This window comes from Salvelinus sp. IW2-2015, linkage group LG15 (genome assembly GCF_002910315.2).
Source record: "Salvelinus sp. IW2-2015 linkage group LG15, ASM291031v2, whole genome shotgun sequence".
Lineage (NCBI taxonomy): Eukaryota > Metazoa > Chordata > Actinopteri > Salmoniformes > Salmonidae > Salvelinus > Salvelinus sp. IW2-2015.
The window spans coordinates 16,644,299-16,671,291 of NC_036855.1; the positions used below are offsets into that span (position 1 = coordinate 16,644,299).

The window sequence follows — 26,993 nt, forward strand, 5'->3', positions numbered from 1 at the left end:
AAGAGCAAAGACACAAGGACAACCGACACACAAGTCTCGACATTGCAGATGAGCTGAAGCCAGTCATCAATGACCTTGGACCACAGACGCGTATTTGCACTGGGGACAGGACAATGCTGCAAACATGAAGGCTGCTAGGTTTAAAGTGGAGGAGTCCTCCCCTCACATCACACCCATTGGCAGGGTTACATTCTTGCCGACTCTTTTCTCTGTATACATCAATGTGTCGCGTCTTGCTGCGTGGTTCTCCTGATCCACCTCTATGCAGACGACACCATTCTGTATACTTCTGGCCCTTCTTTGGACACTGTTGTAACTAACCTCCAGACGAGCCTTCAATGTCATACAACTCTCCTTCCAGGCCTCCAACTGCTCTTAAATGCAATAAAACTATAATGCGATCTATTCAACTGATCACTGCCCGCCCGTCCAACATCACTACTCTGGACGGCTCTGACTTAGACATACGTGGACAACTACAAATACCTAGATGTCTGGTTAGACTATAAACTCTTCTTCCAGACTCACATTAAGCATCTCCAATCTTAAAATTAAATCTAGAATCGCTTCCTATATCGCAACAAAGCATCCTTCACTCATGCTGCCAAACATACTCTCGTAAAAACTGAACCATCCTGCCGATCCTCGACTTCGGCGATGTCATCTATAAAATAGCCTCCAACACTCTACTCAACAAATTGGATAGAGTCTATCACAGGCCATCCTTTTTTCACAAAGCCCATACACTACCCACCACTGCGACCTGTACCTTCCGTTGGTTGGCCTCGCTTCCATACTCGTCGCCAAACCCACTGGCTACAGGTTATCTACAAGTCTCTGCTAGGTAAAGCCCCGCCTTATCTCAGTCACTGGTCACCATAGCAGCACCCACTCATAGCACCTTCTCCAGCAGGTATATTTCACTGCTCACCCCCAAAGCCAAATCCTCCTTTGGTCACCTTTCCTTCCAATGACTGGAATGAACTGCAAAAATCACTGAAGCTGGAAGACTCATATCTCCCTTGTTACGGATACAAGTATTCTGTGTGTATCCTGTGTGTATTTCTTTCTCTCCTTCTCCCCTAATCACAGGTGAAATCATCATTCCCCAATCAGTCGCTAATCAGAAGACACCTGCTCCTTTTTCTCCTACCCAATCACAGTTCCTTTCCCTTGGTTTAAAACCCTGTCAGTTGTTTTCTCAAGAGCTCAATCTCTCTGTAAATGCATATGTCTGTAGATCCATTGTGTGGTTTTGCATCTACATGTCACTTTGTCCCCACCTGTGAGTATTGTTTTTTGGTATGTGTGTTTGAGTGTTTGTTTGATAGTAGGAAAGGGGTAACCAGACAGTTCGCCCATGGGCATACACTACCGTAGGTAAACTTTGTTAAATACACTAGTTAGAAAATGGGCGGACCACCCACTGTATTTTTGGTTAGTTAGTTAGCTGTTTGTTGAAATAGGCTAGTCTAGCTTAGGGGTGTTTTTGATGCATATTCTGTCTTTCCTTGGGTCCAGCTCAGCCTCCCCCCCCCCCCCATTACCGTGTGTTTACTAATAAACCCTGAGTGTTTGACGGTAGATATTAGTTGTTGTGGTTATTTCGTTCTCACTCTTACTTTGGCACTACTATAATTTGCATGAGTTATGTTACGGGTCCCATTACCATCCCCCCTAGATTGTCGGGCCAAAGGGATTCGTAACATCCCTCAATAGCTTTAATCACCAGCTGTCAGAGCAGCTCACAGATCACTGCACCTGTACATAGCCCATCTGTAAACAGCCCATCTATCTACCTCATCCCCATACTGTATTTATTTATTTATCTTGCTCCTTTGTACCCCAGTATCTCTACTTGCACATTCATCTTCTGCACATCTACCATTCCAGTGTTTAATTGTTATTACTTCGCCACCATGGCCTATTTATTGCCTTAACTCCCTTATCTTACCTCATTTGCACTCACTGTATATAGACTTTTTGTTTTATTTGTTCTACTGTATTATTGACTGTTTTTTTAAATTGTGTGTAACTTTGTTTGTGTTGTATGTGTCGAATTGCTATGCTTTATCTTGGCCAGGTCGCAGTTGCAAATGAGAACTTGTTCTCAACTAGCCTACCTGGTTAAAAAAAGGTGAAATAAAAAAATGTTTGACAGTCTCCTGGAGGGGAAGGAGTGTCTCCAAGAAATGGCAATATCAGTCTGCCGATATGGACAGCCCCGTCAAGAGGATCCTCCTGGATTATGTATTTTTGGAGAGAGGGGTAAGCAGCCTGAAACTCCTGAAACCTATAGCAGTAGCTATTGCACGGATTGAGGGAGACAATGCCATCCTGTCTGATGTTCGGACTCTGCTTGCAGATGTAAGAGAAGAAATCCGTACTGCCCGCCCACTTCACTGTTGCTTCAAGCAGAGGAAACTGCAGTTCTGAAATACATTAAAAAGCGTGAAGACTTCTGCCTGAAGCCCATCCACGCCGCAGCGTACATGTTGAACGTATATGCTGGCAAGAGCATCCTGTCTGGTGCAGAGATCAACAAGGCCTATGGTGTCATCACTACCATGTCTCGCCACCTTGGCCTGGAAGAGGGCAAGGTTCTTAGCAGTCTGGTGAAGTACACTTCCAAGCAAGGGCTTTGGGATGGAGATGCAATATGGCAGTCGTGCCAACATATCTCATCAGCCACCAGGTGGAAGGGACTTTGTGGATCTGAGGCTCTTTCCCCTGTTGCCTCCATCATCCTCCAAATCCCACCAACATCAGCTGCCTCAGAGCGCAAGTGGTCCTTGTTTGGGAACACACACACCAAAGCACGCACCAGGCTGACCAATACAAGGGTTGAAAAATTGGTGGCCATCTGGGGAAATTTTAGGCTTTTTGAGCCTGACAACAAGCCATCCTCAACAAGGTTGGAAAGTGACAGTGAAGATGAGGCCTCAGAGTCTGATGTTCAAGAGGTGGACATTAAGGAGGTCCAGGGAGAAGACATGGAAGCCTGAGAGGAAGACAACCAAAGCTTTAGTTTCTAGACTATCATTTTACAGATGTATGTTAAATGTTTTTGGGAGATGCGGTAGATCATTGGGGATCATTAAATATTCCCTTTTGTTGTTCAGTGAAATCATCCCATGTGAGGCGTCATTTAATTAATGTTCAATTCGTACCTATATATATATATAATATATTTATATATTATATATATATACACTGCTCAAAAAAATAAAGGGAACACTTAAACAACACAATGTAACTCCAAGTCAATCACACTTCTGTGAAATCAAACTGTCCAATTAGGAAGCAACACTGATTGACAATAAATTTCACATGCTGTTGTGCAAATGGAATAGACAAAAGGTGGAAATTATAGGCAATTAGCAAGACACCCCAATAAAGGAGTGATTCTGCAGGTGGTGACCACAGACAACTTCTCAGTTCCTATGCTTCCTGGCTGATTTTGTCTTTTGAATGGCGGGTGCTCTCACTTAGTGGTAGCATGAGACTGAGTCTACAACCCACACAAGTGGTCAGGTAGTGCAGTTCATCCAGGATGGCACATCATGCGAGCTGTGGCAAAAAGGTTTGCTGTGTCTGTCAGCGTAGTGTCCAGAGATGGGGCGCTACCAGGAGACAGGCAGTACATCAGGAGACGTGGAGGAGGCCGTAGGAGGCAACAACCACAGCAGCAGACGCTACCTCGCACTTGTGCCAGGAGGTGCACTGCCAGAGCCCTGCAAATGACCTCCAGCAGGCCACAAATGTGCATGTGTGTCTGCTCTCACGGTCAGAAACAGACTCCATGAGGTGGTATGAGGGCCCGACGTCCACAGGTGGGGGTTGTGCTTAGCAGCCCAGCACGTGAGGACGTTTGGCATTTGCCAGAGAACACCAAGATTGGCAAATTCGCCACTGGCGCCTGTGCTCTTCACAGATGAAAGCAGGTTCACACTGAGCACATGAGCACATGTGACAGAGTCTGGAGATGCGTGGGGAACGTTCTGCTGCCTGCAACATCCTCCAGCATGACCGGTTTGGCGGTGGGTCAGTCATGGTGTGGGGTGGCATTTCTTTGTGGGCGCACAGCCTCCATGTGCTCGCCAGAGGTAGCCTGACTGCCATTAGGTACCGAGATGAGATCCTCAGACCCCTTGTGAGACCATATGCTGACACATGCACATTTGTGGCCTGCTGGAGGTCATTTTGCAGGGCTCTGGCAGTGCACCTCCTTGCACAAAGGCGGAGGTAGCGGTCCTGCTGCTGGGTTGTTGCCCTCCTACGGCCTCCTCCACGTCTCCTGATGTACTGGCCTGTCTCCTGGTAGCGCCTCCATGCTCTGGACACTACGCTGACAGACACAGCAAACCTTTTTGCACAGCTCGCATTGATGTGCCATCCTGGATGAACTGCACTACCTGAGCCACTTGTGTGGGTTGTAGACTCCGTCTCATGCTACACTAGAGTGAGAGCACCGCCAGCATTCAAAAGTGACCAAAACATCAGCCAGGAAGCATAGGAACTGAGAAGTGGTCTGTGGTCACCACCTGCAGAATCACTCCTTTTTTGGGGGTGTCTTGCTAATTGCTATAATTCCTCACCTTGTCTATTCCATTTGCACAACAGCATGTGAAATTTATTGTCAATCAGTGTTGCTTCCTAAGTGGACAGTTTGATTTCATAGAGTGTGATTGACTTGGAGTTACATTGTGTTGTTTAAGTGTTCCCTTTATTTTTTTGAGCAGTGTATATATATATATATATTTTTTTTTTTACTTCTATTGGAAGGATTTAATCATTTGCAATTATTTCTACTTATGATAAGGTAAAAGGTTTATGTTTCTGTCTCAATATGAAATGAATAATATACCGAATGCAAAAAACATCTACATCTAAAACATTAAATGGTATTAATATTAATTTCCATATATTCCTGTTAATTCCCATATTTCCATTAATTCCCCCAGAAATTTTCCACCTCTGAAAACTCCCAAAATGTCAACCCTAAGCTGGTTGGTTAGGAGCATTGTTTCAGTCAAAAAGGATTTCAGTGACGGCTCAGCTAACATTAGCTCTAATGTTGGACAATTTATGCTAGCTTTCCTGCCATAGTCAAACTTCAGAAATACTGCTCATTGACGTGAAATAATCCTTTGTCACGACTTCCACCGAAGGTGGCTCCTCCCTGTTCGTGTGGTGCTCGGCGGTCATTGTCGGGGTCCTACTAGCTGCACCGATCCATTTTTCCTTTTTGGTTTGTGTCTGTCTGTTTTGTTTACACCTGTGTCCTATTAGTTGATTTCGGTGGGTTTATTAACCTCCGCTGCCTGCTAGTCTTTGTGCTGGATTGTTTGCTGTGGTTACTTTGTTAGGGGTGCGTGTCTGCACCACGGGGTTTTCTTTCTCACAGCAGTTGTACCGTTTTGGAATGTGTTTAGGAGTAGAGGTTTCTCCTCCGTGTGTAGCGTTTATTTCCCTGTGTGTTGCGACCTCGTTTGGGCGTGTTCCCCCCCATGTTGTTGAGTTGGGACTTCTGAATAAACGATTGTGCCACTGGGACTTCCTTGCTCTCCTGCTCCTGATTCGTGCACAATAATCAGCCTTTCATTGGAGTAAATGTGATATTGCTAGCTAGTTTATTATTATCCTTTCTCATGTCTCCTGCAGGCAATTGTCAGGTTGTAATGAAGCTCCCAGCTTGTTCCCGCTCTCTGGCGTTATCCTGAAGAGGCTTAATGTAAGCCCTCGTCCCCTTCAAAAGACCTTCTCTTTGGGCTCTGCTTCCTGTGACCCAAGCCCTAGCCTGTCTGAGGAGACCCCAGTCTCCTCAACCAGCTCATTACCTTCAGCCAATGATCAGCCCACTCCCAGGTCGAAGAAGGAAGAGGAGCAGGTAAGTCTCTCTCCCATATTTTAACTGCCCACCATCTTTGTACATTCTTAATAACCTATAACAAATTTATCTTAATATCAATCTGCAGCAGATTGTTGGTGATGAAGAAAGTGCCCCAGATGCCAGCGATGATCTCAGCCCAGTTTTCAACCCCACCATCTCCCTGCTGTCTCCCAGAGCAACTCAAATGGCAGGACTTGCATGTGTGTGAAGAAACATCGTGCCAAGGTTGCATAGGCTACTTTCTGTTTTTTTCTTAGTTTGTTCATGAATCAACATATCACTGTTACATATTGTCTCCAACACTGTTTGTTTACTATATATGTGGGAGCCATCATGGCGTTATGTTAGCATTTCAAACCTAATCTAGAGCCTTGAATGTCCTGGTGCAGATGAATCTGAGGCAGGAGCTGCAGGAGATGCTGGGACTTCAGTGGCGAGTTGTGAGTCAGAGCAGCTCAAACGCTTTGAGGAGTTGATGGAGCTGAAGCAGAGGCAGGAGTACCAGAGTATGAGGGACATGATGAACAGAGAGTAACTGCTTGTTTTACCTCAATTTTTTTCTTCCTTTTCACCCACCAATAGGCTTCTGTCCCTGTGACAGGACTGAATGTGTTACGTGTCAATCTTCATTTGCTGCTTGTCTTTCTCTTGTTTAAAAGAACACAAAAAAGCCTTGGGCTCCAAGAAGTTGTAAGAAGAGCACAAAAACAGAGTAAAGGTATTGAAAGTTTAACTACTAGAAATTCAGAAGGCAAAATGCAAAACAATAGTGTTCAGATAAAGATTGAAAAACCTCCTCCACAGATCCTGAACCTGCGGGAGGAGCAGCAGCGTTTGCGGGAGGCGGAGTTTGAGAGGCAGAGACAGCTGGAGGGCATGGAGAGACTGCGTGCTCAACGCCATCCAGGAAGAGATACTGCAACTCAATCAGTTCCTGAATCAGACCCCACCCCTGGTCTCACATCCTATAGCACCTGCGCCAACTATCTATGCTCCCACGTGTCGGAGGTGGTGCGCACGACAGCTGAGGTCAGTTAGATCCTATTCTTCATTCATCTATAATGGCATGAGTCTTTAATGGCCTAAATTGCACTTTCAATAGACATTATAGCACCACGTGAAATGGTGGAACTCTTCCATCATGGTTTTTCATCAGAGTATTGGGGGAAAGTAAACAACTCCATTGTTGCCATCCTGTTTTATGTTCCTGCTCTGGTCAATATGTGGCTGTGTGCTTGTTTAGGGGGAGTTCTCCCGTGTGGAGGATATGATGGTGGCAGAGCGGGCACGGCATGAGATGAGGTCACTGATCCGGGTGATGCAGGAGGCGGCTGCCCAGGTGACGAGGAAGAAGGAGCGGGAGGGGAAGAGGAGCGCAGGAAGTTGGCAGAGCTGCAGGAGGAGCAGAAGAAGAATGCAGCTCTGTCAGCCAAAGAGAAAGCACGGAATAAGGTTAAGGAGAGGGAGGATAAATGGATGGATAAAAGGAAAGTCAGGAATGTTTTAGTTTGGATACGAATGAGTGAAAGGTTAGATTGAACAATCGGTTTAAAAGCACTGTTCTGCCGAGTGGTGCAGCGGTCTAAGGCGTCACTATAGACCCTGGTTTGATCCCAGGCTGTCTCACAGCCGGCCGTGACCGGGAGACCCATGAGGCAGTGCACAATTGGCCCAGCGTCATCCGGGTTAGGGGAGGGTTTGGCCGGCCGGGTGGGGGGCCGCGACTCCTTGTGGTGGGCCAGGTGCCTGCAAGCCAGTGATGTAAAGTACTTCAGTAAAAATACTTGAAAGTACTACTTAAGTCGTTTTTTGTGGTACCTGTACTTTACTATTTATATTTTTGACAACTTTATACTTTTACTTCATTACATTCCTAAAGAAAATGATGTACTTTTTACTCCATACATTTTCCCTGACACCGAAAAGTACTCGTTACATTTTGAATGCTTAGCAGGATAGAAAAATTATCTAATTCACACAATTATCAAGAGAACATTGCTGGTCGTCCCTACTGCCTCTGATGTGGCAGACTCACTAAATACATGCTTAATTTGTAAATTATGTCGGAGGGTTGCAGCATGTCCCTGGCTATCCGTAAATAAAACAAACAAGAAAATGGTGCCGCCTGATTTGCTTAATATAAGGAATTTGAAATGATTTATACTTGTACTTTTGATACTTAAGTATATTTAAAACCTTATACTTTTACTCAAGTAGAATTTTACTGGGTGTCTTTCACTTGAGTCATTTTCTATTAAGGTATCTTTACTTTTACTCAAGTATGACAATTGGGTACTTTTTCCACCACTGCTGCAAGCTGACTTTGGTCAACACTTGTACGGTGTTTCCTCCGACACATTGGTGCGTCTGGCTTCCGGGTTAAGCGAGCAGTGTATCACTACCGAGTCCGTACGGGAGTTGCAGTGATGGTACAAGACTGTAACTACCAATTGGGGAGGAAAAAGGGGTAAAAAAATAATATATATATAAAGCTCTCTTCTTCCCAAAGGCCTGCAGACTAAAGCTGAGCAGATTGGTACCAAGAGCTCCAGGTCTCAGCTAACCAGTGGTACCAAGAGCTCCAGGTCTCAGCTAACCAGTGGTACCAAGAGCTCCAGGTCTCAGCTAACCAGTGTGCGCAGTCTTTTGAAGGCCTGAACAACTCTAAGGATATCCAAGTTGGTTGATCCTGCATGAATGAGAAATGCCGTTATAGGAACATGCAGTACCCACTTTATGATACACCTTCACATTAAAAGCTGCATTAAAAATGAATGGCAACATTCCTATTGCTTAGTTTTTTTTATGTTTCAGAAAAATAAGGTAAGAATGAAGCTCCAGAAGGCAACCGCCATCCCTGTCAGCTAGATCTCAAGTATCTCAGGTGAGTCTGTGGGTTATGGACATGGATCAGAGACTAATAATGACACTCATATCTATGGTACAGTGAAAGAAGGTAAACATTGCTAAAACATGTGAGATTGAAATTGTCTGCGGCATGTTTGTCAAATACCCAGGTTCCAAGCTCAGCGACAAGATTGACAAGCTGTTGTCTGGGCGATCGGTGGTGTCTGTGTGCACCTCCCAGCATCCCAACAACATAACGGCATGGACTTTGTCAGCTTATAACTGTCCGAGAAGTTTGTGGGGAGTTCACATGACCTTGAATTTGAACTGGTGGAGACACAGGACTATTGGTCTGTATTTTCTCTTTACAATCCAATGTGTCTTCCATACAGTGCCTAATGTTTAATCAAATCAAATTTGATTGGTCACATACACATGTTTAGCAGATGTTATTGCGGGTGTAGTGAAATGCTTGTGTTTCTAGCTCCAACAGTGCAGTAATATCTAACAATACACACAAACCTAAAAGTAAAATAATGGAATTAAGGAATATATAAATATTAGAATGAGCAATGTTGGAGTGACAGACTAAAATACAGTAGAATAGAATACAGTATATATGTATGAGATGAGTAAAGCAAAAATATTGAACATTATTAAAGTGGCTAGTGATTTCAAGTCTATATACATAGGGCAGCAGCCTCTAAGGTGCAGGGTTACGTAACTAGGTGGAAGCCGCCTAGTGATGGCTATTTAACAGTCTGATGGCCTTGCGATAGAAGCTGTTTTTCAGTCTCTCGGTCCCAGCTTTGATGCACCTGTACTGACCTCGCCATCTGGATGATGGTGGGGTGAACAGGCAGTGGCTCGGGTGGTTGTTGTCCATGATGATCTTTTTGGCCTTCCTGTGACATTGGGTGCTGTAGGTGTCCTGGAGAGAAGGTAGTCTGGTGATGCATTGAGCAGACCGCACCACCCTCTGGAGAGTCCTGCGGTTGCGGGCAGTGCAGTTGCCGTACCAGGCGGTGATACTGCCCGACAGGATCCTTTCAATTGTGCATCTGTAAAAGTTTGTGAGGGTTTAAGATGCCAAGCCACATTTCTTCAMCCTCCTGAGGTTGAAGAGGCACTGTTGCCCCTTCTTCTAGGGTGTCCAGCTGTTGCCCCTTCACCACACTGTCGGTTTGGGTGGACGATTTCAGATTGTCAGTGATGTGTACGCCGAGGAACTTGAAGCTTTCCACCTGCTCCACAGCAGTACCATTGATGTGGATAGGGGCGTGCTCCCTCTGCTGTTTCCTGAAGTCCACAACATTGTCGACATTAAGTGAGAGGTTATTTTCCTGGCACCACACTCCAATGGCCCTCACCTCCTCCCTGTAGGCTATCTCGTCATTGTTGGTAGTCAGGCCTACTACTGTTGTCGTCTGCAAACTTGTTGATTGACTTGGAGTTGTGGGGCCCCTGTGTTGAGGATCAGTGAAGTGGAGGTGTTTCCTACCTTCAACACCTGGGGGCGGCCTGTCAGGAAGTCCAGGACCCAGTTGCACAGGGCGAGGTTCAGACCCAGGGCCTCGAGCTTAATGATGAGCTTGGATGGTACTATGGTGTTGAATGCTGAGCTAGAGTCAATGAACAGCATTCTTACATAGATATTATTTTTGTCCAGATGGGATAGGGCAGTGCAATGGCGATTGCATCGTCTGTATCTATTGGGGCGGTAAGCAAATTGAAGTGAGTCTAGGGTGTCAGGTAAGGTAGAGGGGTGGTCCTTAACTAGCCTCTCAAAGCACTTCATGATGACAGAAATGAATGCTACGGGGTGATAGTCATTTAGTTCAGTTAACTTTGCTTTCTTGGGTACAGGAACAATGGTGGACATCTTGAAGCAAACAGCAGACTGGGAGAGATTTGAATATGTCTGTAAACACTCCAGCTGGTCTGGGCATGATCTGAGGACGCGGCTTGGGATTCCGTCTGGGCTGGCAGGGTTTAACACGCCTAAATGTCTTACACGTCGGCCACGGAGGAGAGCCCACAGTCCTTGGTAGTGGGCCGTGTCGGTGGCACAGTGTTATCCTCAAAGTGGACGAAGGTGTTTAGCTTGTCCGGAAGCAAGARGTCGGTGTCCGCAACGGGGCTGGTTTTCCCTTTGTAGTCCATGATAGTCTGTAGACTACATACGTCTCGTGTCTGAGCCGTTGAATTGCAACTCCGCTTTCTCTATACTGACATTTTGTCTGTTTGATTGCCTTACGGAGGGAATAACTATACTTTGTATTCGGCCATATTCCCAGTCACCTTGCCATGGTTAAATGTGGTAGTTTCAGTTTTGTGCGATTGCTGCCATCTATCCAGTTTCTGGTTAGGGTAGGTTTTAGTCACAGGGGGTATAACATCTCCTATACACATCCTGATAAACCGTGTCAGTGTATACGTCGATGAGGCTACCCGAAACATACCCCAGTCCACGTGATCAAAACAATCTTMAAGCGTGGATTCCGATTGGTCAGACCAGCGTTGAATAGTCCTTAGCACGGGTACGTCCTGCTTGAGTTTCTACCTATAGGAAGGGAGGAGCAAAATTGAGCTGTGATCAGATTTGCCGAAGGGAGGATGGGGGAGGACCTTGTAGGCATTTTGAAAATCTGAGTAGTAGTGGTCTGTTTTCTCAGTGTGAGTGCTACAGTCAATGTGTTGGTAGACCTTGGGTAGCGTTTTCCTCAAATTTGCTTTGTTTTTATTTATTTAATCTATTTTAGAATAAGGCTATAATGTAACAAAATGTGGAAAAAGTCAAGGGGTCTGAATACTTTCCGAATGCACTGTATAGTATGCCAAAACTAAATTTGCGTATCGTGAATGCAACGTTGGATAAAATAGTTAATCTTGGCGCTCACTGCAGTGGTAATCTTTGGGTTCGCCAAAGTCATATGGCATTACTTGTAAATTTCAACCTATGGGGTATTTTTATTGGATGGATTTCTGTCCCTTAAGGTTTTGAGAATGGGATTACCTTGTCTTTCTGTTCTTATTTGTTGATTACTTTTAGAACCAGTAACAATCATGACATCCACTCTTCAAGTCGTGTTGTCGTAGAGAATGTTAGGTAATCCACAAACATTTGTTCATAGACATGTAATTTGCTCATGTTTTTAGTGTACAACTATTTCATGTTTTTATATTATACAACTATTTCTCAGTTGGTGTTGAACCAAATAATTATATTTCGAATACTTGTAAATTGTAAAGTATGACATTTTATAGCCATATCTTGCAAAATAGAAGAATGTAGTGTTCCTGAATGAAAACATGATACATTATCAGTTTACTTATTTTTATTGAACATTTTTACATGTCTGCACATCATTGGGGTGTTTTGGTACTAGTTTGTCCAATGGATGCTGCCAAATTATAACAATCATTTCACTTCTTACACCCCATAGTTGATAAGAATGATGATAATGTAATTCATCTGGCTATGACTGGAACCCTCAAGAACAACAATGAGGAAGACTTAGCATCAGTCAAGTTAACCGATGAAAGAGAATCTTGAAACAGGATTACTGTGCATTTTTTTAGGGGAATTCAAACCCTGAGGAAAAGAATATATTGATTATCAGATGTAGCTAATTAAACAAAGTCATGTTAGCTTGTGAAATCATTTTAACCTTCAAGTAAATTGGAATGGGGGGGGAAATGTAATCCAAAATGCTAAGACTGCGTGTAGGAGGTATTTGACAATGTTTACACAGATGCAATGTAAATTTTAATGCTGCTCATTTGGTTTTACTTATGTTATATACACTGAGTATATAAAACATTAGAAACACCTAATGTCGTCTCCCCTTTAGCACTCAATTCGCCGGGGCATGGACTATACAAAGTGTCGAAAGAGTTCCACAGGGATGCTGGCCCATGTCAACTCCAATGATTACTGCAGTTGTGTCAAGTTGGGTGGTGGACCATTCTTGATATACACAGGAAACTGTTGAGTGTGAAAAACCCAACAGTGTTGCAGTTCTTGACACAAACCGGTACGCCCGGCACCTTCTACCATTCAAAGGCACTTAAATATTTTGTCTTTCCCATTCACCCTCTGAATGGCACACATACACAATCCATGCCTTAAAAATGATTTAACCTGTCTCCTCCCCACTGAAGTGGATTTACCAAATGACAAGGTTCCTAGCTTTCACCTTGTCAGACTCATGGAAAGAGCAGGTGTTCTTAATGTTTAGTATACTCAGTGCACATGTCACTGCAGCCTTGACACTGTGGGACACCAGGTAGACAGAATGCCACAGTAACCAAGGATCTACAACTAAACGGCTTGCTGCTACCAGTTTATTCAAGCAAATTAACAGATCATTTGGGTGCATTTTCACAGGAAATAAATCAAGAGGTTGGCCTTTTGCCTAATCCATATTAGCTAGAGAAGTAAATTTCTGTGAATTGCATCAGGAGGACAAGATCCTTAGGACAAATGTATAGCATTTTCTTCACCCATCTCTACTTAATGCAATCACTCTTCGCATCTCCTGATTAAGTGAGGGCTGGAAGTGCTATTGAATCAGATCTCCTAGTGCTGGTCAATATTTGGAGCKGGGTCAGTTTGGCCCTTATCGCTTTCTGTAGCTTTCTCCATTCGTCTGTACCAGCTCTTCACCTTGGTGTTCTCCATCATGTCATCCCAGGCCTCAAGACCCTCCATCACTCTCAGGATCCCATACACTGCCTGCAGAGAGAAGAGTCGTGACATTAGCAAACACTTCCTGTTTACCATGTGTCTATAGTAAACAAAAAGCCAAACAAATGTCTCATCAGCAAAACTGCATAAGACAATAGAAGTCTAAGATAATACTTCACATGACATGTGGTGCTCTTACCAGGTCAGCCAGATTGGGCTGGTCTCCGCCCATGAACTTCCTCTTCTTGCCAATGGCCACCACCCACTCATTGACTGCCTTGTACAGATCCTGTCTCACGTCATCCTGCAGGTTGTGTCTGCAGGATAGAGGCGTTTAATATAAAACAGAGCTCATCACCAAACATTGGCTGGATATTCAGAAAAATCCACTTATTCAAGAACTATTAAAAATTGTATACATGTACAAAACCTTATAGAGCAGATCATATTTTTTTATTGGGGCACCCACCTACTTTTCAGTCTTTTTGAGATGACAAACATGGCAGCTGCTCCAACATACTTTGCAAAGAATCCCTCATAAGTGCCAAACTTGCCCTCACGGACGATATAGTCAAAAGAGGCCAGGGCCTCTCCGGTGGTCCGGTAAACATTGGGTGAGATCAGGTGCACCAGCCAATCATCTGCCCACTTACGCCATTTGATCTCCTCCCTAAAGCAGATTGAAGGGAAAGAGAATAAGCGAAAGGGAAATTTAAGCCGAACTGATGCTTGACATGTAGTATTTTATTAGCATCCCCAATTACTACTCTTCCTGGGGTCCAAACAGGAAACAAAACACAAGTAAAATACATAACACAATACAAAATACACTACATGACCATAAGTATGTGGACATGCTTATGGTACTGCTCGTCGAATATCTCATTACAAAATCATGGGCATTAATATGAAGTTGGTCCCCTTTGCTGCTATAACAGCCTCCACTCTTCTGGGAGTTCCACTAGATGTTAGAACATTACAGCAGGGACTTGCTTCCATTCAGCCACAAGCGCATTAGTTAGGTCAGGCACTGATGTTGGGCGATTAGGCCAGGCTAGCAGTTGACGTTCGATAGGGTTGAGTGCTCTGTGCAGGCCAAGTTCTTCCACACAGTTCTTACCAAACCATTTCGCGTTGTGCATGGGGCATTATGCTGAAACGGGAAAAAGGGCCTTCCCCAAACTGTTGCCACAAAGTTGGAAGCACAAAATCCCCTAGAATGTCGTATGCTGTAGCATTAAGATTTCCCTTCACTGGAACAAAAGGGGCCTAACCCGAACCATGAAAAAACAACCCCAGACCATTATTCCTCCTCCACCAAACTTTAGTTGGCACTATGCATTGGGGCAGGTAGCATTCTCCTGGCATCTGCCAAACCCAGATTAGTCTGTTGGACTGCCAGATGGTGAAGCGTGATTCATCACTCCAGAGAACGCGTTTCCACTGCTCCAGAGACCAATGGCGGCGAGCTTTACAACACTCCAGCCAACGCTTGGCATTGTGCATATGGTAATCTTAGGCTTGTGTGCGGCTGCTCGGCCATGGAAACCCATTTCATGAAGCTCCCGACGAACAGTTCTTGTGTTGATGTTGCTTCCAAAAGCAGTTTGCAACTCGGTAGTGAGTGTTGCAACCGAGGACAGACAGTTGTGTTAAGCGCGTCAGCACTTGAAGGTCCCATTGAGTTTGTGTGTCCTACCACTTCGCAGCTGAACCGGTGTTGCTCCTAGATGTTTCCACTTCACAATAACAGCACTTACAATTGACCAGGGCAGCTCTGGTTGGAAACTTGACAAACTGACTTGGAGAGGTGGCATCCGATGACGGTGTCACATTGTAAGTCACTGAGCTCTTCAGTAAGGCCATAGCTGTGTTTGCATAGCTGTGTGCTCGATTTTATACATCTGTCAGCAACAGGTGTGGCTAAAATAGCCCAATCTACTAATTTGAAGGGATGTCCACATACTTTTGTATATAAAAATGTCTGTCTTGACAGTCCCCGTCGCGCCATAAGATGTTCTTTTATCTGGTTTTATTGCTAGCTTGAGTTACCTGGGGTGGCAGAGAGTTCCATGTAGTCATGGCTCTACTTAATACTGTGTGTTTCACAGCATCTGTTCTGGACCTGAGAACTGTGAAGAGACCTCTGGCTGCATGTCTTGTGTGGTACCGATGATTGTCTGAACTATGTGCAGACAGTTCGGTACATTTAACCCATCAACATCTCGCACAAAGACCAATCGTGATGCAGTCAAATCTCTCAACTTTGAGCCAGGAGAGATTGACATGAATACCACTGACATTCTCCCTCTGTGTACATCTACAGTAAGTGCAATACACGCTGCTCTGTTCTGGACCAACTGCAATGTCCTTCTTTGCCGCACCACTGGGCAGTAGTCCAGCTGTGACAACTAGGGCCTGTGGGACCTGTCTGGTTGATTTAGATGTCAAGAAAGCAGAACACCTTATCATGGACAGATTTCTTCCCATTTTAGCAACCATTGAGTCTACAGTATATGTTTTGACCATGCCAGCTTGCCATCTAGTGTTACACCCAGAAGATTTGTCTCCAACTTGCTGAATCAACACATTATTCAGTAATAGATTTAGATGAGAACAACGTTGTTCACCTCTCCTACACCAACACCGTTGTTCACCTCTCCTACACCAACACCGTTGTTCACCTCTCCTACACCAACACCGTTGTTCACCTCTCCTACACCAATTTTGCAGAACTCAAAACTACAGTGCTTGTCTTTCATTATTTGGTCCATTAAGCATGAATATGAAGACTCAGCGTTTGCTGTTTGCATGTGATGCCTAAATTTGCTAATCTGGTCAACAAACAAAAAAATTCAAGTGAATATATCAAAGGGTTTTGTTATGAACAAACCATCTGCCTCAATGAATGATGGAGCCAAGTTTGCTTTTTTTACCTAAGAATTTCATTTAAGGTACTCCAGAGCTTTTTACTATCATTCATCTTTGTTCCAAGGTATATTTTCTCCTTTTTGTTTAGTTACGTGATTTCTCAATTTACTGTATGTTTGCCAATCTGCGGGGTTGTCAGACTTATTTTCTATGCCTTATCCCTCTCAGCCATATAGTTGTTTAATTCCTCTATCCATGGGGATTTGGCAGTGCTAACAGTCAGTTTCTTGATGGGCGCAGGCCTATCTGTAACTGGAAGAAGCAATATCATAATCTAAAAAGAGTAGTGATGTATGTACACCTTTAGAGAGATTTAGACAGACATACATGTATTTTCATGAATGACTAATGCACGGAATGGTTTTTGGTCATTATATGTTCAGCAGTAATTTGGCACCCAATGTGAACACCTACTTTCTGGAATCTTTCTCGGGGTACATCGTCTGACCTTCAGCTTCATTCACCATCACCCAGTACTTGTTGTTGAACTCGATCACCTCTTTCCCCTTATCATTGACGGCCTTCATCTCTGGGTAACAGCGCAGAATTTCTGAGATGGTTTTATCCCTGAGGGGGAGATAGAGAAATCAGACCACTTCATGTAAAGAAAACACAAGAACACTTTTCATATAGGTAGTTACTTACTTGCTCATCAACTGTGTCTTCAAGGCACTGATTATTAATGAGGAGTCATTCAGTTGCTGATGAGTCAAGAGCACAGAAGGGGAGAGAGAGAGAACACCTGACAAGTTTTCCCATCATCCCATACACACCTGTACGTTGTAACTATAATACCAAGTCATGCAGAGTGCCTGTGTCCCCTCTTACCACATCATCATTCACCATCACAATTGGCACTTTTCTGTAAGTTGACCACTTGATTTCCTTCCTCATGACGGGGTTGACCTCCACAATCTCATATGGAAGCCCATGGTAGTCTAGGAAAGTTCGCACTTTACTGCAGAACGGGCAGGCCTTGTACTGATACAGGGTCAACTTCAGGCCACCAACAGAAGGCTGAGAAAGACAGGGAAGTCAGTTAAAAGTCAATTTCATTCATTAACGTTACATTTACATTGCAAAATGTGGCACATTTGAGGATGTAACATTGGCCAAGCTACTTGACAAAAGCACACCACAGAGGTTGTTAGCTGACAAACATAAGATTACTTTGCTTCAGGTATACATGGCCAGTAATGAAAATATTTTTCACATCTAATATTCTTGCCCAGTATTATTACCTTGACATCTTCTTCAGCAAGGTGATGTTGGACGGAGAGCTTTATTGTTTGATACAAGCCAAGCCCCCCTCCAAACAGGAACGCACACCCCAGGACCCTGCCACCGCGCAGAGGTGTGCTGAATAGCAGTTTTGAACGGAATCCTGCACCACCTGTTCTGTAGGCCCTGCTCGATCCATGTAGTGGGACCCTTGGAATCAGGGAGGCAATTTTCCCAGCACGACATGGTGGAGACTCCAAAATGTGCCATCCGACCTTACCGAGAGTTCTCGCACAGGCGGCTGCCATCTTAATTTCACATAAATTCCCACAARTCTGTGCGTTGGGACTTGTTCAAGTACATCGTATCAACGCTGAATTTGCGTTTTTGGTAATGSGTTTAGGTGGGATGTTCAAGAGCAAACACTATCTATACGCTTGAGCTAACGCATACTGTAAATTCCTATTTTTTCTTGACTGGTTACGAGCTGGATTTGAAAGATTTCACATTTAAAAAAATGTGAGTCGCACAGCTGTAAATCATATTTGCTTAAAAGTTTATTTTGAGCATCAGTCGACATAATGCATCACTGCTTGATGCGATGTACACCAACGTAAAATGATAGTATCTAGCATTACATGACTAGTGTTTGTATTACTATTGTGGCTGGATTAAATTAACTATTCCAAAGAAAGAAATGGCATCATGAAATTGTTCAAATCAGACCAATGCGCATTGCACGCCCCCCGTGGTTGCAGGGGGAGGTTTGAGAATGAAGATAGAGGATGACCTAGAAATTAAATGCAGATCGATTGCAATGGATTGTGAAGTTTAGACTAATAGCTGAATAAACTATTACAGTATCGTACTACACATCAACTCAAGGTGGTGCTGAACTCACTGAGGACATTTCCACAAGGATACCTTTCGCTGATTTGGTACACGAACTGTGGATAATCAAAATGCTGGATGCCGGTACAGAAGAAATGAGAATCTATTCTGAACGTGCACGAGAAGACATATGAAGAAGGTCATGAAATTGAGAGGATGATAATGCTGGAAAAACAGGTATACTACAATCACCTGGGGTAACGTTCATTATGTGAGGTGCACTAGCTGTCACGGTGTTGTAGTGTTGCGTCGACACACATAATAAATAATACATCATATTATTATTTTGATCATGGTGGATTATTTTAATCTGAAACCTCACTGAATAAACCCCTAATCTGAATGCATGTGAATAGTAATTTGTCAGCATGCCCATGACCCCAAATATGTTTATGCCTTTCTTGGATGTGTGGATAATTCTCCCTGTGGTCTACTATGCTGAAGGTGAAATATCATCCCCTCATCGTCGGTGCATGAATAAACATCATTATCTCACATCCATCATTGCAACAGCATCTGTTAGTCAGCTTCCTTAGATATGGTCTGAATGTGATATACATAGGCTCTCTCTCTCTCTGTGTATCTCACTCACTCACTTATACACTCATGCATGCTTTCTCTCTCTCTCTCTCTCTCTCTCTCTCTCTCTTCTCTCACTCACCTTCAACTCAACAAACACCACACACCAACACACCACACACACACACAACACAAGACAGAACAGGCAAACCCATGCACATGTTGCAATACACAAATGCATCCACATAAACCACTTTCTGGAAGTCTTTTGCATTTACAATGTTTTCATCATGTGTGTTTACCTGTCTGTGTTTCCAACAAAGGCCTTGTTCAATACATATTTAGTCTATAGTATAACTGGTCCTTTCTCTGTCTGTGTGTTTCCAACAAAGGCCCCTGTGTAGGCTGCCTTCACATTTAATGACATACACACATGCACACTTTTCTGATTAAAAGATAAAGGGCATGACGCTGAATATTTAAATCTCTGTTTGTTGTTTTTATAATAAGCTGTGCATTGATAAGAATTAACAATAAACACAATGATATTCTTGGCAAGGAAGTGAAGTTCTCTAGGAAATATCCTTTTTGGATCAGGCCCTCTGGCCTTCAGCGTCTGAGGGAGGGTGACCTCCCATTGTTAAACTCAGCTCTTGTGCTATAAAGAAAGCAAAGAAAGCCTCCCCAAAAAACAACAAACTCTCCAACAGCTTTTGAAATGGACTTGTTTGCTCTCTCTGGATTTTGATATATTATACATATGTGAGAGGAAATATCTGGGGTTACCATGGTAACATCACCTGTTGACCATGAGTTTTCAGGCGGGGAGAGGTTTTGCAGGATGTTGCTCCCTGCGTCACTCCTGGAACACAGGTCTTCCTTTGTACATAAACCTATCATGAACTGCCTCACAAAGTTTTTTTTTTTATGTGCACGTGTCTGTGTGCTTGTGTGTGTCTGTCTGTGTCTGGTGGGGGGGGGGTTGAATATTAAGAAACATGCCTAAAAAGGCATGAAATGATGGCTCTGTTCATTTTCGATCTCGGTCTTTCTCCTTCCCTGACTTCAATACTGTAGACAATTGATATTCTTCATGCATTTGCTCTTCATTGTTGTATGACTTTAAGCAGTTTTGATGTGGCGTATGAGCTCATTTCTGATTCTGAATAGAAAAAAGCAGGCCTCCTCTCTAATAGACTGGCCTCACTGCACACATATGGCTCCTTCTTCTTTATGGAATCTGGGAGTTTTTTTATCACACGCCTTAGTTTTCTGTGCACAAGGCAGAAGAGGCACCTTATAATCCTTCTATATATTTTTCTCCCTGTCCTTTAATCATCAGAATGAGTTGCAATGTGAGTTAAATTATGATACAATGCCTTTGTGTGTAACCTTACTTTGCAAGCTGTCATTGTTCCAATAGTGTAAAGGCCATGCCATTACTACTGTAGGAGCCATTTCAGCCTACTTACAGTGCATTCAGAAAGTATTCAGACCCCTTGACTTTTTCCACATTTTGTTACGTTACAGCCTTATTCTAAAATGGATTAAATATATCTATTTGTTCATCAATCTACACACAATAACCCATAATGACAAAGCAAAAACAGTTTTTCTTAACATTTTAGCAAATGTATAAAAAATTTAAAACAGACACATTATTTACATACAGTGGGGAGAACAAGTATTTGATACACTGCCGATTTTGCAGGTTTTCCTATATATATATATATAMAGAGAGGTCTGTAATTTTTATCATAGGTACACTTCAACTGTGAGAGACGGAATCTGAAACAAAAATCCAGAAAATCACATTGTATGATTTTTAAGTAATTCATTTGCATTTTATTGCATGACATAAGTATTTGATCACCTAAACCAAACCAGTAAGAATTCCGGCTCCACAAGACCTGTTACTTTTTCTTTAAGAAGCCCTCCTGTTCTCCACTCATTACCTGTATTAACTGCACCTGTTTGAACTCGTTACCTGTATAAAAGACACCTGTCCACACACTCAATCAAACAGACTCCAACCTCTCCACAATGCCAAGACCAGAGAGCTGTGTAGGACATCAGGGATAAAATTGTTAGACTTGCACAAGGCTGGGATGGGCTACAGGACAATAGGCAAGCAGCTTGAGAGAGGGCCAACAACTGTTGGCGCAATTATTAGAAACAATGGAAAGAAGTTCAAGATGACGGTCAATCACCCTCGGTCTGGGGGCTCCATGCAAGATCTCACCTCGTGGGGCATCGAATGATCATGAGGAAGTGAGGGATCAGCCCAGAACTACACGGCAGGACCTGGTCAATGACCTGAAGAGAGCTGGGACCACAGTCTCAAAGAAAACCATTAGTAACACACTACGCCGTCATGGATTAAAATCCTGCAGCGCACGCAAAGGTCCCCCTGCTCAAGCTAGCGCATGTCCAGGCCCGTCTGAAGTTTTGCCAATGACCATCTGGATGATCCAGAGGAGGAATGGGAGAAGGTTCATGTGGTCTGATGAGACAAAAATATAGCTTTTGGTCTAAACTCCACTCGCCGTGTTTGGAGGAAGAAGAAGGATGAGTACAACCCAAGAACACCATCCAACCGTGAAGCATGGAGGTGGAAAACATCATTCTTTGGGGATGCTTTTCTGCAAAAGGGGACAGGACGACCTGCACTGTATTGAGGGGAAGATGGATGGGGCCATGTATCGCAAGATTCTTGGCCAACAACCTCCTCTCCCAGTAAGAGCATTGAAGATGGGTCGTGGCTGGGTCTTCCCAGCATGACAACGACCCGAAACACACAGCCAGGGCAACTAAGGAGTGGCTCCGTTAAGAAGCATCTCAAGGTCCTGGAGTGGCCAGCCAGTTCTCCAGACCTGAACCCAATAGAAAATCTTTGGAGGGAGCTGAAAGTCCGTATTGCCACAGCGACAGCCCCGAAACCTGAAGGATCTGGAGAAGGTCTGTATGGAGGAGTGGGCCAAAATCCCTGCTGCAGTGTGTGCAAACCTGGTCAAGAACTACAGGAAACGTATGATCTCTGTAATTGCCCCAAAAACAAAGTTTCTGTACAAATATTAAGTTCTGCTTTTCTGATGTATCAAATACTTATGTCATGCAATAAAATGCAAATGAATTACTTAAAGATCATACAATGTGATTTTCTGGATTTTTGTTTTAGAATCCGTCTCTCACAGTTGAAGTGTACCTATGATAAAAAATTACAGACCTCTACATACTTTGTAAGTAGGAAAACCTGCAAAATCGTCAGTGTATCAAATACTTGTTCTCCCCACTGTAAGTATTCAGAACCTTTGTTATGAGACTCGAAATTGAGCTCAGGTGCATCCTGTTTCCATTGATCATCCTGGAGATGTTTCTACAACTTGATTGGAGTTCACCTGMGYTAAATTCAATTGATTGGACTTGATTTGGCAAGGCACATACCTGTCTATATAAGCTCCCACAGTTGACAGATCTGGGGAAGGGTACCAAAAAAAATTCTGCAGCATTGAAGGTCCCCAAGGACACAGTGGCCTCCATCATTCTTAAATGGATGAAGTTTGGAACCACCAAGACTCTTCCTAGAGCTGGCCACTCGGCCAAACTGAGCAGTCGGGGGAGAAGGGCCTTGGTCAGGGAGGTGACCAAGAACCCGATGTTCACTCTGACAGTGCACCAGATTTCCTCTGTGGAGATGGAAGAACCTTCCAGAAGGACAACTATCTCAGGATTCTCAGGTCTGATGAAACCAAGATTGAACTCTTTGGCCTGAATGCTAAGCATCACATCTGGAGGGAACCTGGCACCATCACTACGGTGAGGCATGGTGGTGGCAGCATCATGCTGTGAGGATGTTTTTCAGTGGCAGGGACTGGGAGATTAGTCAGGGAAAGATGAATGGAGCAAAATACAGAGAGATCCTTGATGAAAACCTGCTCCAGAGCATTCAGGTCCTCAGACTGGAGCGAAGGTTCACCTTCCAACAGGACAATGACCCTAAGCATACAGCCAAGACAGCGCTTGAGTGGCTTCGGGACAAGTCTCTGAATGTCCTTGAGTGGCCCAGCCAGAGACCGGACTTGAACCCGATCGAACATCTCTGGAGAGACCTGAAAATGGCTGTGCAGTTACGCTCCCCATCCAACCTGACAGAGCTTGAGAGGATCTTCAGAGAAGAATGAGAGAATCTGAATACTTATGTAAATCTGATATTTCCGTTTTTATTTTTTTTAAATGAGCAATTAAATATTTTTTTGTTGCCTTGTCATTATGGGGTATTGTGTGTAGATTGATGAATGAGGGGGGAAAACTATTTAATCAATTTTTGAACAAGGCTGTAACATAACAACATTTGGAAAAAGGAAAGGGATCTGTGTCACGTTCATTGAAAGGATCGGACCAAGGTGCAGCGTGCGTAGAGTTCCACATTGTTTAATAGTGAAACTTACAACAAAACAACAAAGAATCTAAGAAACGTGCAGTATTGCAGTGCACAAGGCAACTATACYAAAACAAGATCCCACAACACAAATGAGGAAAATGGCTACCTAAATATGATCCCCAATCGGAGACAACGATAAACAGCTGTCTCTGATTGGAACCATATCAGGCCAACATAGACATACAAAAACCCCTAGACATACAAAAAACCCTAGACATACAAAAACTAGCGTACCCACCCTAGTCACACCCTGACCTAACCAAAATATATAGAAAAACTGAAAAATCTAAGTTCAGGGCCTGACAATCTGAATACTTTCCGAATGCACTTTATGTGGTTGTTGTGTGTTATGTTGTCAATAGTTTTTGTCTTTGTATATTCCACGTAATTTGTACACTAGAGGACACACTATATGTTGGGTTATTGGTCACATGTATATTGGCACACAGGTGACCAGGAAGTAGGGATGCACAGGTATGGCGAGCATATGCTGTTTTTATCTTTGCTGATGAATGGGCAAAAGACCCAACAAAAGAGTGACATTTGGAAAGCGTTTTGTTTTGCAAGCCATTTTGCAAATCCCATTGTATCCCACCTGTGCTAGAGTGGCTATCAAGAAGGTTGGCCAACTACAGTTTGGGTCCTGTTAGTAACTATCCCTTTTATGTAGTCTGCCTAACTAGTAGCCGACATTGAAGTTCCATAAAACTATTTGGATATCACCAAAGACGTTTTGTGTTTACAACATGCTGAAATTGGAGAGCAAAGACGATGTTATTAATAACGAATAGATGATGTCCGGTGGCATAGTGTCACGTTCTGACCTTAGTTCCTTTTTTATGTCTTTATTTTGGTTTGGTCAGGGCGTGAGTTGGGGTGGGCATTCTATGTTCTATATTCTATGTTTTGTTCTATGTGTTGTAWTTCTGTGTTTGGCCTAGTATGGTTCCCAATCAGAGGCAGCTGTCAATRGTTGTCTCTGATTGAGAATCATACTTAGGTAGCCTGTTCCCACCTGTGTTTGTGGGTAGTTGTTTCCTGTTTTGTGTTTGTTTTCACCATTCAGGACTGTTTCGGTTTTCTTTGTCATTCACTTTATTACTTTTGTATTTTTTCGTGTTCTGTTATATTAAAGTAACATGGACACTTACCACGCTGCATTTTGGTCCGATCCTTCCTATTCCTCATCTGAAGAAGAAGAAAATCGTTACACATAGACTATTATACTTTCAAGCAGAACAAAACTCACCTTGTCTGCATGGTGTGGGTTCTGAGTGTGCTGTGCACCACCCTGTCCTGCCTTTGTCTACAGGAAGTGGACGTGTAGCCTATGACACAACCAGCTTCCTGTCCTGGCTGTAGCAGTGAGGCAAGACTCGCATGCATGCAGCCATCGCATTGGCCACACGATGTAGCTCTATGAGGGGACATATTTGCCTTACAGTTTCCCTGACAACTACTATTCTACATTATGCAGGCAGTGTGGGACAGGCACTGCATCTGAAAACAGTTTTCAGTGTCTCAACCCTCATTCTATTGAACATAGAGGACACATACTCTTTTCACTGCCCACTTATCTGTCTACCTATAGCCAATGTTAAATTGCACCCAATCTACGAATTAGGGTTTGATTTGGTTTAGATTACAAATTGGTCTCCTCTCACTTCTCTGAATGACCATTGTACGCTAGTACTACATGTAGATGCTTTTGAAACTTACCCTTCACAACAGCTACTGTGAATCACTCTTGTAAATTATGAAACAGGGTGTTTTAAATCAAAATGTACCAACTCTATACGTGCTTTTTTCATGGGAGAAACAACTTATTTGTCTAATCTTGTAAAAAAGGACTTTASTCTTTAGCCATTTGAGCTAAAAGCTGTGTGACCTAAATGCAATATCATGTCTGTGATTCATTTGAGTTCTGCTCTGTTTTAAGTCCTAGTGAGCTACTAGAGAGGGTAGCTGGGGCATTAACAGGAGCAGTACTTCATGCAGAAAGATGTGTGGACTGAGTGTGGACACATTGCACCTCTAATGTATCACTTTCAGCCAAACAAACACTTCTAATTTTGCCTTGACATGGATTTGCCCCAGAGCTATTTTCTCTTGTTTTACCTGGATGTGTTGTTTTTTCAGCACCTCTCTTTACACAACGCAGCCTTGCTTCCAGTGTTAACATTGACTACACTGCAGCACAGTCAGAGAGGAGAGAGAAATGAGCATACCTGCTGCATTTCACATTACTTTTTTTCTCTGCCTTCTGCATACTTCTGTAGGCTGTGGTCCGTGTGAAAAGGTGTGCGAACAACATTACAATGCTACTGAGGAAGGAAAATCAGCCACTAATGTTTGAATGTGCTGCTGAATGCTAAGGGGTTCTACCTACAGCAGGATGAAATAGAAGAAAGCGGCTAGGGCAGCTGCTGAGAACACAGACATTCCCTTGTGAGAAACACTCTGTGGAGCTGAAAAGAGAGTGAGAGGGGGAGTGAGAGAGGGAGGGAGAGAGAGAGAGAGAGAGGCTAGAAGAAGCAGATGAGGGAGCGGAGGGGTTCCTTCCAGTCTGCAGTGGTGGTGTTTCTGTCAGCAGCAGCCCGAAGTTCCAGTTTGTTTGTGTGTGTATGTCATTGATGCAGAGTGAGAGTTAACGCGAAAGGGAGAGTAGCGATCTGTTGCTGCAGGAGCCTCTACCCTCTGTGTTCTGTCTCTGGGAGTGAAATTAGCAGCATGGAGACCAAGTCCCTCTCCAGCTTTCACAAAGCCCTGGCTCAGCCAGTCAAGATGTGTATGTTTGATTTCCCTGTCAACATACTGGATGATCTGGTAAGAAAGAGCTCATCTGTTGTTATTTGAGGCAGTCGCAGTCTCTTTGGCTGTGTGTGTGTGTGTTTATGGGTGAGAGAGAGGGTTGTGATTGAGAGAGGGAGGACTTGTTTGTATGCTACAGTATGCTACCACCAGAGTGGGGTTCAGCTGTTCAGTGTGTCTGGCACACATTCACAGTATAGTTAGGCAACCATTCCCCTGTGATGTCATTCACTTCTGCTTTTTTTCTCAAACATGTTTGATCATGCCCACTGTTGAATGTGGATGTGTTTTTATTGTTTATTACATAGTTATAAATATGGTAATATTGCTGATGGTTTCGTGTTGTTGTTACTCACTGAGTTTGGAAATAGATCTTCTGACTGTGACAGGTGCATCTCTGTGTGTTTCATTGTGTCAGCTGTTTTGCTCTAGCTATACTCTTCTTACTCACACCCTCTTACACTTAATGACAGAGGAGCTTGTTTTTGTTGTACTAGGTCCCTGTGGTAGCTGCTGGTCTAAGATGTATTTACAATTACCTGTAGAACAAATTGGAAAATAGAATCATTGCACTGGGGGCATTTTAAAGAAAAACGTTGTGTTCCCTCTGGCAGTCTTAAAAATGTTTAGTGTAGTATTTCTAAATTAAAAAATGGGCCCGAAAATGAGTCATTTCTTGTTGAATGACAACAAAGAGTTTCCTGAAGGATCCATACTGTTGACCAATCACAGACAAAAGGGCGTAGACT

General features: G+C 43.5%; 2 protein-coding genes, 1 long non-coding RNA gene and 1 pseudogene across 4 annotated transcripts in view; 3 read left to right on the forward strand and 1 right to left on the reverse strand.

The window, feature by feature from the left end:
* The first annotated feature begins 5,618 nt into the window (after positions 1–5,618).
* Positions 5,619–6,418, forward strand: LOC139028795 (uncharacterized). The gene is made up of 3 exons (XR_011481006.1): positions 5,619–5,890; positions 5,979–6,118; positions 6,283–6,418. It is a non-coding gene; the product is annotated as an uncharacterized lncRNA (long non-coding RNA).
* Positions 6,419–6,500: 82 nt separating this feature from the next.
* On the forward strand, positions 6,501–8,031 carry LOC111973995 (mRNA export factor GLE1-like; annotated as a pseudogene).
* Positions 8,032–12,060: 4,029 nt separating this feature from the next.
* On the reverse strand, positions 12,061–18,284 carry LOC111975185 (prostaglandin E synthase 2). Its single transcript, XM_024003396.2, has 7 exons — positions 17,603–18,284; positions 17,190–17,378; positions 17,007–17,062; positions 16,776–16,928; positions 13,900–14,100; positions 13,630–13,747; positions 12,061–13,478 (listed from the first exon to the last, which is right to left on the reverse strand). Exons 1-7 carry the CDS (start codon positions 17,888–17,890, stop codon positions 13,323–13,325), a joined length of 1,161 nt encoding a protein of 386 aa, XP_023859164.1. The 5' UTR covers positions 17,891–18,284; the 3' UTR covers positions 12,061–13,322.
* Positions 18,285–18,344: 60 nt separating this feature from the next.
* The window catches only part of LOC111975184 (ral guanine nucleotide dissociation stimulator), a 32,663-nt gene continuing 24,014 nt past the window's right edge, over positions 18,345–26,993 (forward strand). The window contains exon 1 of one of the 2 annotated variants that reach the window (XM_024003395.2): positions 18,345–18,650. In XM_024003395.2, the coding sequence (XP_023859163.1) occupies positions 18,630–18,650 (21 nt within the window). In that variant the 5' untranslated portion in view covers positions 18,345–18,629. Of the gene's footprint in view, positions 18,651–25,963; positions 26,260–26,993 lie in introns of those variants that run through there. The other variant, XM_024003394.2, reaches the window with a different exon arrangement.